General features: G+C 38.4%; 1 protein-coding gene across 2 annotated transcripts in view; it reads right to left on the minus strand.

The window, feature by feature from the left end:
* The window catches only part of LOC135840531 (vascular endothelial growth factor receptor 1-like), a 36,274-nt gene extending 24,199 nt beyond the window's left edge, over window positions 1-12,075 (minus strand). Inside the window, exons 1-8 of one of the 2 annotated variants that reach the window (XM_065357128.1) lie at window positions 11,705-12,075; window positions 2,722-2,827; window positions 2,213-2,303; window positions 1,980-2,086; window positions 1,791-1,886; window positions 1,499-1,661; window positions 1,273-1,400; window positions 1,003-1,135 (exon numbers count right to left, since the gene is read on the minus strand). In XM_065357128.1, the coding sequence (XP_065213200.1) occupies window positions 1,003-1,135; window positions 1,273-1,400; window positions 1,499-1,661; window positions 1,791-1,886; window positions 1,980-2,086; window positions 2,213-2,303; window positions 2,722-2,730 (727 nt within the window). In that variant the 5' untranslated portion in view covers window positions 2,731-2,827; window positions 11,705-12,075. The remainder of the gene's footprint in view (window positions 1-1,002; window positions 1,136-1,272; window positions 1,401-1,498; window positions 1,662-1,790; window positions 1,887-1,979; window positions 2,087-2,212; window positions 2,304-2,721; window positions 2,828-11,704) is intronic. The other variant, XM_065357127.1, reaches the window with a different exon arrangement.
* Between the last annotated feature and the right edge of the window lie 196 nt (window positions 12,076-12,271).

Here is a 12,271-nt window from a genome sequence, read left to right on the forward strand (position 1 = left end):
TCGGCGGATTTTCCTGCTAATCCAGTCACTACACGAGATTCTTCTGGCACTGTGATGTTTAAGAACACTTTATGCGAATCTGGAAAAGAACAAAATGTTGCTTACAACTGCATAGCTGTCTTTTACCTAGTGCATAATTATTACAAACATCGTGATCATACTAACCTGCGAGACTTAAGAAATGCGTGCGCACTTTGGTTTTGAAATTTCCATCATTTACTATACAACTGTAATTTCCTTCATCGTATTCTGACAAATTTGGTATGGCAAGAATTCGAAAATACGTGTCGAATTCTTTGTGAGTTATTCCCGTGATGCTTCCTATAACCATCTTCTGGACGTATGAAAACATCGTAAAACAATGAAAAATTGTAAATTCTTTGGTGCCTAATTATACGCAGGTATTTAAGTGAATTTAAAGTAAAAAGTAGCCTATATTTACAAACGGTATAATAAGAGCTTACCTTTGAGACATTTTGAGGGAATCGCCATTCCAGCGACTGTATCCCTACATCTGAGGAAGCGACTACCGAACAGTTCAACACGACGGGTTGATTTTCGAATGCAACATGCTTGTAATGAGAAGCGGTTACTTCAATGTAAGGATCAGAGAAATCATTTTGTGGAGCTGTAAAAAAAAAAATCTATCATTTGCTCGATTCTAAAAGTAGGAAACCATTTCGAGTTGTTCGCATCTGATTTGAACGAGAATGCGATTTTTATGGTCTGAAGCCCCCATAATCATACTTAATTTCAGCTGTCCAAATTAATTTTTGGATTTTTAACGAATTTTCGCAAATCCAAAAATTGTAATTTTTTTACATTGTACATATGCACAGGCGTTCTTATTTTTTCCATGAAAATATTGCCAAGTAGTTCTGAGGCTAATCGGTTACATTCAAGTATGAGATACCGTCGTCCATTCTCCGAACACCTTGTAGTCTCTGTACCTAGATTGAATATCGTGTATTTAAAAATTATGTAGGTAACATATTAACTTACGGTGCATCATTAGTGTGTATATTTGTTGCAATCCAGTTTTTGAATTTGTGCAAGAAAAATACGTATAAAGATCGATAATTGGATAAGTAGAAATCACGTATCCAATTTTTGGATCATATTTTTCGATCGGTACCTAAAAAATATTTCGTTTTAATTAATTCATTTATGTGGTGATTTCAAATGCATGGAGCGAGATTATCTACTGTAGAAACTGCTTGAGATAGTAAAATTAATTTTTTACACTCCAGTAGATCCTATAGATCTACTTACCACATCTATATAATTTCTCGTCAATGAAACACTGATATTCGGCGAACATGGTTTACAGGGTATTACAGCTGTTTCGAACATATAAGCATGCGTTATAGTATCGCTTGGATCAAGTACCTTCTTTTCATCTGGAAAATGTGACGTTGATTAATACATATAAGAGGAAAAATATTAAAAATTATACTTAGTTATTAAATTTTCAGATTCAAAATTATTTTGTATGTACCATAAACATATACGTATGTATGAGCAACGTTGAAAGCATTTTTTTCTTCCTGACAAATGTAATTTCCTGTTTCTAAATGTAAGCCTGGATTAATGGTAAGTGTATTGAAATAAGTGCCATTCTCCGTCCAGGAATTGATTGTTTTGTTTTCGTAATCGGTGATCTGGGTGGTGGAAAAAATGAAAAGTCGACTTATGGAAAATATTAAAGCTATAGGTAAGGTACCTAAATACGTTTTAAAAAAAGAATCGAAATAAAAATGGGAATTCAAAATTTACTCAAATCTGCTTACCTCCTCGTCTTCATAACTATAAGAAACTGATCTGTACTGCATCACTATTTTCTCCGAGGAAAACGAAGTAAAACTTCCGTACCTCCTACCTAATTCCTATATCAGCAAAAAAATGTACAAATATTATAGTAAAACGTTAATTGAAACTTGGAAAGTCATTTCATCAGACAAAGTACATATTAGACTTACCCCTCTTTGATAAGACCATATTATTGGCTTGTTATTCGAACAGTTCAACGACAAAGTTTCATTCTTTCCAATGACTAACTCGGTAACATTGGGGAAAATTTTCACACCTGCGAGATGAAATATTGCAAATAGTAATGAGTATATGCCGATGTACCTAATGCAGCTTTCAGCCAATTTCTCCAAAAATATCTACTTTTGTTGAACCATGAAAATTAAGCAAATCAGCAACTTACCAGAAATGCAATGAGCAAATTGCAAAAATGCCAACACAAAAAGTGGCATTGGCAATTTGTTGGCCATATTGTTAAAATTCACTCGTGCATCCTGAAATTACATAAAACGATTAAAATGAAATTAATGAAGTTAAATATGAGTACAAATACTTAGGATAGGTATCGTGAGCTGATTCGGTTTCAAATGCAAATGCCTACCTATTTATTACAAACAAGTATGCGGATTGGTATACAATATTATATTGCTAGCAAATATATTTTTGGCACTAGTCAATAGTCATTCGCTTTCTTTTCTATTTGTTTTGTCAATAGGTCATGAATAGAGTAGGTACAATTTTGCTTCTAATTGTTTTCTTTTGATAAAAACTAAAATGTCTGCATAAATCTAATGATCTTTGATTATCGCTTGCTTGTAATCAAATAACAAAAAGGCATGATTCGTTTCGATTGGCTAGGCTGATGAATTCTTCTTAGCAATTTGAAGAATCGTAAAAATTATGATTTCTTACCAATAGCATTTTTCAACGATAAAAATATTTTTAATGTCACAATAATGCCATAAAATTGATGAGAAATCGTTCAACGAGAGTCCAGAGTACTTGTGTCTTGAAAATGCTGAAACCAAAATTTTGAAAATTGAAAAAAACTCCTAATTTTGCGAATTCTCAACTGCGAACACCCCTTTGTAGCCGAGCCGGGGGGCGCATAAGGATCACCTGCACCCCCTGCCGATCCTCCGGGACAATTTTTTTTAAAGGAGGAGTTCTAAGAAACATTTCTAGCCCGTGTTCTAAAAAAAATGGCCCTACTTACAAAATGGCGGCCATTTTGAATTACAGGTCAGTCGAACCAAGTGCGAAAGTGCCTTTTTCGATTTTTGGTGAATTTTTGAAAATCAAATTTAGGCCAAAAATGAGGGGACAAATCAAAATTTTACCAAATTGACCAAGAAAGCTGAAATTTGGGATGTACCCTATTTTCGACATGCCAAATCGATTGGAAACTGTTTCAACCCGTTTTGAGCAGTTCTGGAGCCTCCAGCAGATTTTTGAAACTCGAAATTCCCACAAAATTTCATCAAACGGATATGGAAAGTCGAAATTTACTCTGCAAACTAATTTTAATACGCTACGAAGTCAACTGCAGATGGATTTCAAGTCGTTTTGGAGCCTTCAGCGACTTTTTGGAAATTACTGGCGCCTCCAGTAGATTTTTGTAACTTGAAATTTCACCAAAATTTCATCAAATGGAGATGGAAAGCCGAAATTTACTCCGCACTCCAAGTTTGACACCCTCTGAAGACGACTTCAGGTTCGTTCAAGTCATTTCGGAGCCTCCAGCGACTTTTTAAAAATTACTGGAGTCTCCACCAGTTTTTTGAAACTTGAAATTCCCACAACATTTAATAAAATGGAGTTGGAAAGCCGAAATTTACTCTGCAAACTAATTTCAATACGCTACGAAGCCAACTGTAGATGGATTTCAAGTCGTTTTGGAGCCACTAGCGAATTTTTGAAAATTACTGGAACCTCCAGTAGATTTTTGAAACTTTAAATTTCCCAAAATTAGATTAAGTGGAGATGGAGAGCCGAAATTCATTTTGCAAACTAAATAATTTCAATACGCTACGAAGTGGACTGCTGGTGGATTTCAAGTCGTTTTGGAGCCTCCAGCGACTTTTTGAAAGGTTGTGTGGTGTTTTTCGGAAAATTGAAATTTAAAAAGTAGCTAGAAGCTTCAAAGTCATTTGAAACCACCATGTAGTCGACTTCATGTCGTATTGAAATGAGTTTGCGAAGTAAATTTCAGCTTTGCCAACTCTATTTCATAAAATTTGTGGGATTTTCAAATTTCAAAAATCTGGTGGAGACTCCAATAATTTTCCAAAATTCGCTGGAGACACCAAACCGACTTGAAACCTACCTGCAGTTGACTTCGTAGTGTATTAAAATAAGTTAGTAAATTTCGGCTCTCCATCTCAGCTCCGTTTGATGAAATTTTGTGGGAATTTCGAGTTTCAAAAATCTGCTGGAGGCTCCAGAACTTCTCAAAACGGGTTGAAACAGTTTCCAATCAATTTGGCATGTCGAAAATAGGGCACATCCCAAATTTCAGCTTTCTTGGTCAATTTAGTAAAATTTTGATTTTTCCCCTCATTTTTAGACAAAATTATTGATTTTCAAAAATTCACCAAAAATCGAATAAGGCACTTTAGCACTTGAAATTTTGACAGGTGATAAATTTTTGCCTGATCTTTCGATCTACGTTTGTACGGTTTAAAAAGTTTCATGCAAGTCCTATGTTGGAACGCAAAATCTACGATTTCAGCTGACCTGTCAATCAAAATGGCCGCCATTTTGTAAGTAGGGTCACTGTTTTTTCAGGACAAGTGCTAGAAATGTTCCTTAGGACTCCTCCTTTAAGAAAAAAGTTGTGTAGCGGTACTGCTCCATTTACCTACGAATTTATCTACGTTTACCACCCTTTTCCCCCTGTCCATATGTATTGCACTGTACTCGATGTAATGATACATTGTTGCTTAGTTCATGTATGTTCGTTATGTAATAAACGTCTTATCATTGTGCGTACTCTCGTGTATACATTATTTATCACAAGTGGCGACCGTGACAGTGATTTTTTTTTTTTTTTTCGTGTAATTTTCGAGAATATTTTTTTCCAAAATGACTGGTGAAGCTCAAGCGATCGTAGTTCCGAAAGTGGTTCGATTTACCTTGCCTAGTTTTACCCCCAGTGACCCTAAAACGTGGTTCGCAGCGGTTGAGCATATTTTCACCGCAAACGAGATCGAAGATGAAGCAGCAAAATTTTCGAACCTGCTCCAGCACCTCGAGTCAGACCAACTTTCCTACATCTGCGATGTGATCAGCAGTAAAACTGATAAAAAAAAGTTCTCTTCAGCTCGTGATAAGTTAACTTCCGTCTATGGTCAATCCAGGTCTCAAGAAATCTCGAAACTTTTACAAGATACACACGTCGAAGAAGGTCTAAAACCGAGTATCGTCCTTGGCAAGCTTCGTACCTTGGCAGGTGAGAATTTCGATAAAGACTTATTGAAGAGTATTTGGTTAAAAAAGTTGCCAAAACGTACTCGCGAGTTTTTGGCTGTAAGTGAGGCAGGTATTGACGAGCAAGCCAAGCTCGCCGATCGTTTATTCGAGACATACGAATCCAACGGGTTTTCCACTGCCTCGGTTCAATCTGCGAACGTACTTGCTACGCAACAAGCATCGAGTGCCGCCCCTCCCCCCGCCAATACGACAGCTTCTAATGCTACGAACGAGTTGCTGTTATCTATGCTACAAAACTTGCAGGCGCAAGTGAATGAAATTGCAAAAGAAACGCGTGATAGCCGCTCGCGTCATCGTGAACGTAATCGTTCTCACAGCCGCAGCCCCACACCTCATCGTCCGCGTGCCCGTTCGTATGATAGGGGCAGGTCAGCATCGCGAAATCGCTCTTCTGGTCCAGAGATGATTGATGGAATTTGTTGGTATCATACCACGTTTGGTGAAGGGGCGCAAAAGTGCGCACCTCGTTGTAAATACCAGTATGAAAAAAACGAATAGACCCTGCTGCCGGGGTGACGAGCCGGACAGCGAAGGTGCCTCGATCGTCGCGACTATTTATATACGATCGTAATACTCACCTGTATTTTTTAGTCGATTCAGGCTCCGATGTCACCGTGATACCAAAAAAATATGCAAAAACAGTGGTACCTGCCGATTATACCCTACGAGCCGCCAACAACACTCCCATCCAAACCTATGGGTTATCGGCACTGCAAATCGACATAGGTTTGCCAAAAAAATTTCTCTGGAATGCGGTGGTTGCCGACGTGGATGTACCTATACTCGGTGCCGATTTTTTGGACCACTATCACCTTCTTATCGATCTCAACAAGCAACGCATTTATGATGGTTCGACGCTGTGTAGTGCAATTTGTGCAAAACGATTTTCTACTTCCTCTTCAATCAATCTTGTACACACAGCAGATGACGATCCGCGTGTCCAGGAGCTACTCAACGAATTCCCAGCACTCCTGAGACCACCTACATATCACGAGAAACCCAGTCACGATGTTGTCCATTACATTTATACCAATGGTCCTCCAGTGCATGACAAAGTGCGGCGTCTGCGGCCTGACATCGAGGCCGAGGTCCGGCAAGAATTTGATAAAATGGTGGAGAATGGCACTTGCTCTCCGTCCTCAAGTGATTGGGCCTCACCCCTTGTGGTTATCAAAAAGAAGGCAATTCGTATTGCTGGTGACTATCGCCGATTAAATGAGAGAACAGTTCCAGATAGGTACCCACTGCCTGACTTACGTGATGTTACGAATCGGTTGTCCGGAAAAACTGTCTTTTCATGTGTTGATTTGGTCCGAGCATTCTACAATATACCCATTTACCACAAGCACGTGAAAAAGACAGCTGTCATCACACCCTTCGGCCTGTTCGAGTATAAACAAATGCCATTCGGCTTGAAAAACGCTCCAGCTACATTTCAGCGTTTCATTAATTCTGTTCTCTCTGGTCTCGATTTCGTCTTCTGCTATATGGACGATATCCTTATTTTTTCTTCTTCCGAGGCCGAACACCAACAACATTTGCGCATCCTTTTCGAGCGCCTGAATAAGTTTGGCTTGACCATCAACCACAAAAAGTGCAAGTTTTTTTGCGAACAGGTCAACTTCTTGGGTCACCTGATTGGAAATGGTGTTTTTCAACCTACCGAAGAGCGAGTCCAGTTCATTAAACAGTTGAAAAAGCCCCGAACAATTACTGGGCTGAGGCGCGTCATTGGCATATTGGGCTTTTACCGGCGATTTTGCAAAAATGCTGCTCAGCATTTAGCTCCGTTCAACGACATACTGAAGGGCCACACCAAAAAGAACGACCAAACACCTGTGAAATGGTCCCCTCAGCTAGAAGCAGATTTCGAGCGACTCAAGGAAATTTTCGTTAATTTTACCTTACTGCATTTTCCCTGCAATGATGCAGAACTTTCGTTGAGCACTGACGCTTCTGGCATTGCAGTAGGTGGAGTCCTTGAGCAAATTTTGAAGGGCGAACGACAGCCTCTTGGTTATTTTTCGGCGAAACTAGATGAGAGTCAGCAGCGTTGGAGCACTTATGATAGAGAAATGTATGCAATTTATGCAGCAGTTGACCATTTCTCCAATTTGATCGAAGGTCGTCATTTCACCATTGTAACAGACCATAGACCTCTATGCCATCTCTTCACTACAAAAAAACCTATCAAAATCGAACGTAGGTCACGTTGGGCTGAATTTATTTCGCAATATAGCACGGATATTATTCATACCAGTGGCATTGATAACGTCGTCGCTGATGCGCTCAGTAGGCCTGAACCTGAGCTCTGCGAACTCTCAGCCATCTCCCTGCCAGCCAAATTGGCCAATTTCCAGCAGGCAGATGACGAGGTGAAAAATATGCGCCAAAAGGGTTACCGGCAACACGTTTTGAAGGAAATTTTTGTCGAAGACTCGAGTTCAACCCTTTTATGTAGCGAATACCTCGGACACTGCAGGCCTATTGTTCCAAAAAAGATGCGTCGCGAAATTTTTGCCAAATTGCACGATCTGGACCATTCTGGTAGGAGAGCCACCCTTCGAAAAATTTCTATTCGTTACTATTGGCCTGGCATGAATCGTGATGTCAAGTTATGGGTGAAAACTTGCCACCAGTGCCAAAGGGTAAAAACTCATCGCCACACAGTCTCCGAATTTGGCAAATTTCCCCCGAGCAGTCGATTTGAACATGTTCACCTAGATATTGTTGTGCTCTCAGAATGGCGTTATCATCGATACTTACTTACTATGATCGACCGTAGTACCAAATGGATTGAGGTAATACCTATCCAAAGTATGGACGCCATTACTGTTGCTACTGCGTTTGTTGAAAATTGGATCTCGAGGTATGGTGTGCCATTGCGGATCACTACTGATCGAGGCAGGCAGTTTCTTTCTGATCTGATGAGCGAATTATGTAAATTTTTGGGGTCCGATCAAATTTCGACCACAGCCTATAACCCCAAGGCTAATGGCATGGTGGAACGAATCCACCGGAGGCTGAAGGAGGCACTTCGAGCTCTAGGCAGTAAAAACTGGCTAACTGGACTGCCTATGGTCCTACTCGGTCTCCGAGCAGCCCCTAGGGACGATACAGGCGTGAGCTGCGCGGAGATGGCATTTGGTAGGCCTTTGGTACTCCCAGGCGAATTTATTTCCCCAGGTCCGGTGGCGATTAGCAACAATTACGAATATGTACAAAAGTTGAGAGATTCCATTCGCAAAATCAGCCCTGCAGCCTCGAAGCAGTTTCAAAATCGCAAAATATTCGTAAGTGAGGACCTGGGGAAGTGCAAAAAGGTCTACGTTAGAGTGGACCGCGTCCGAGCTCCTCTGGAGGCTCCATATGATGGACCTTTCACAGTCCTCCGTCGAAAAAAGAAATATTTTCTTATTGACATCAACGGAAAGGAGGATGCTGTTTCTATTGACAGACTGAAGCCTGCTTATGTCCTATCAGATGAAGAGGCAGAAAATGAAAAAAAAATTACGCCAATTCTCAAGAAAAAATCCCATCATTATGCAACCATTTTGCCTCAAGAGCCTGATATCGTCCCTCCGCCACCGCCTGCCCAAACACCTTCATCCTCTACCCAAAGAAGAGTCTCATTTGATCTTCCGAGCACCGTTACTTCAAGGGGCAGAGTGATAAAAAAACCAGCCCGATTCGCGGACTATGTTCTGTAGTATACCTTTTTTAATTTTTAATTTACGTGTATATTGGTCCTAATTTTGAAAAATGTGGAAAAAAAAAAAAACGAAAAAATTTTGAAAAAAAAATTGTATTTTTTTAATGTGTGATAAGTTACCATTAGTTTAAGATTTTAACTTTTAAATATTATTATGTAATTTATACTTTTTTAGTTGAAAAGCGATAAAAAAATTTTAAAATGTTTTAGAAAAAAAAAAAAAAAAATCCTATTTTTCAATCTACTGGCAATTTTACTTATATTTTTAATTATCGATCTCATGTTTTTGTCTATTTTTAATTCGGTGATGATTTTTTTTTCAAAGGGGGGGAAGATTTGTAGCGGTACTGCTCCATTTACCTACGAATTTATCTACGTTTACCACCCTTTTCCCCCTGTCCATATGTATTGCACTGTACTCGATGTAATGATACATTGTTGCTTAGTTCATGTATGTTCGTTATGTAATAAACGTCTTATCATTGTGCGTACTCTCGTGTATACATTATTTATCACAGTTGCACGGAGGATCGACAGGGGGTGCAGGTGGTCCTTATGCGGGCCCCCGATTATTGGAAATGATGAAAATGCCGGATCATTCGTGGAATAATTATCGATTTTTTAAAATTTTGAGGCTGCATTCAGCCGGAACTTTTTTCATAAACTTTTACCGTGTATTGGCAAAATTTTGCGAACATTGCCTGAAAATTACTCGAAATGTTTTGATTATAGCTGAAAATATTTGAATGTTGAGAAACATTACGAAATTGGAGTCGAATATTTTTAGGTGTCATAAAAATGCAAAATACATATTAAGAAATTTTATTAAACACTAACTACATATTTCTCATGCACGTGTATTTCTGAAAGATTTCATTGGAAGTTGATACCTTTGATGTTTTTTTCTCAATTTTCAATAATTTTTCCATCATTTAATGTACTTACATTTTTTGCGGAATTTTTCTCGACCTCTGCAATATTACATCAACTGTCATTCATTTCCAACTGTTGCCATAGAATTTAAATAAATTTTCATCCCGTCATTCATATAATTTTTACAAAATTATGTTTTATTTTGATAATTATAATTTTATTATAGATTTTCGTGACTTTCGACCGTTTTTTTGGTACCTAATTTAGTATGGATTTTTGCAATATTTTGGTCAAATTTTGTGATGTTTCGTTAATGTTTTACCTATGAATTTAAAAATCACCATAAAATACTTGATTTTAATCTGTCGAAGCAAGATGAACTTATGATACAGATATCGTTGCTCAAAATTATAGACACTGGACCTGCAGAATAAGACAACCAACTGTAGGCCGAGGGGAATGGAAACGGTAAAGAAAAGTTGAGTAACGCCATTTATCCCGCTGGGTGCTCTTGGCAGCGCTGTACTTCAATTTTGCAGGCAACAGGGAAAAGGGAGGGTTGTGTAGTCCGGAAGGAACTCCCGGCTGCGCGCGCAGTCAGGAGTACCTCGCGAGCTACACAACCCTCCCTTTTCCCTGTTGCCCGGTTGCCTGTAAAATTGAAGTACAGCGCTGCCAAGAGCACCCAGCGGGATAAATTGGCGTTACTCAGGTTATTTTGCCAAGATGGCTGCGAGTTGGTTGTCTTATACGCAGGTCCAGTGTCTATACTCAAAATGCACGCACATCACAAACAATCTGTCGAGATGTACCAGATTTTTTGGATTTAAAAAAATAATCTTATCGAGGAAAAATGATAAAAGTCGTACATATTTTTCCTTCATATTTTTAGTTAATGCCTAGGTCGAAGTTCAAACATCACAGTGGGCAGTGCCTATTTTATGTTCCTTCTGTTCTATTTCTTCATCAATAAGGTACTTACAGCTATCTGAGAGAAAAACTGATAATAGTTGGGTACTTTGCCAAAAAATCAAACAGAAGTACCGAAATTATCGATAGGCTATCAAGTATCAGATCTTTAGGCTCGAGAAAACTATTTATTTAAACACTTGATAGCAAATGAGAATGACTAGAGATACCCTATAATGATTACAATTCTCAGTGGAGTAATGATGAATCATTCATTTTTATGGCTATTACAATAATGCAAATATGGAGTAAGCAGAAGCAATCATTCAAATACTTGAATCTTGAATTTTACTGTCCCAAAAAGTTAGCTTGGTAGGAATGTTACAAAATTTATAAGTACTCCGTGCAAATTCCCAATTAACGTAAGTACCTACTGATTTTTTTCAACTTCGAAAAAAAGGTTAAATTAGATGAGCAATTGGGCATATTTTACGATACTGCTGTAGCGTAGAGCTACATTTGAAAAAAAATCAGAATCTCCGAAAGTCGTTTTTTTTTTGGATGAAAAAATTGCTAAAAATGAATTTAAGTTCAGGAAATTTTAGTCACGAGTCTTCAGACCATGCTCTCTTCAAAAATCACCAACATCTCGAGTGTTTTTTCATAATACCTAACTTAATTTCTTTGAAATATTTCATATTACGTCATTTCCCGACTTCCGATCCATATACTCATGAGTTCAATGCGAAACCTTGTTTTTGAACGATTTAACTCAGATGTAACAAAGTAAAAGTAAAGGAAATTGAACCCTGTTGAAAGGAAAGCACTCTTGAGTATATTTTCAACGAAAAATCTCCGAAGAAAACCCCCGATGCCAAAAATATGTTAATGCATGTTATCAAAACTTACCACAGCACTAGCTCTACTCTCTACAGATGAAGGATGGGTCATCAATTCGAATGGGTCTGAACTGTCCAACTTAACCGCTTTCGCCAAAGTTCGTTATTGGAAAAATACTCGTATCCGAAATATTCTAAATCACTTCCTCTTCAAAAATTCACCGTAGAAAAATTACCGAAAACCATTAAAAAAAATTATCGAAACGTTCTGAACCCTCGACATTCAAACGAATTAATTTTGGCTCCTGAACTCGTGTAGTCGTTCTTTTTGCACCGATGGTCATCAGGGCATCACTCATACTGAAGACCATAGTACTGGAATAGAATCAGTACCAAAGGCAAAAAAAAAAAATAGAGGAAATGCCTTTTATCTTAAACCATCGACAAGACAGAGGGGATAACAAAAGATTCCACTTCCTGTACGTGAGATGAACAACGAACATACACAGTAGCACATATTTCTCATCTTATAAACGTAGGTACAGATCTAGATGACTGATCCAAAGTACAAAAAGGCAGATGGTGGAAAAAAAGATGTGCAAAGTTGATATGAGTTAGTTCTGTTCGTGAGGCGATA

This window comes from Planococcus citri, chromosome 3, assembly GCF_950023065.1.
Source record: "Planococcus citri chromosome 3, ihPlaCitr1.1, whole genome shotgun sequence".
Lineage (NCBI taxonomy): Eukaryota > Metazoa > Arthropoda > Insecta > Hemiptera > Pseudococcidae > Planococcus > Planococcus citri.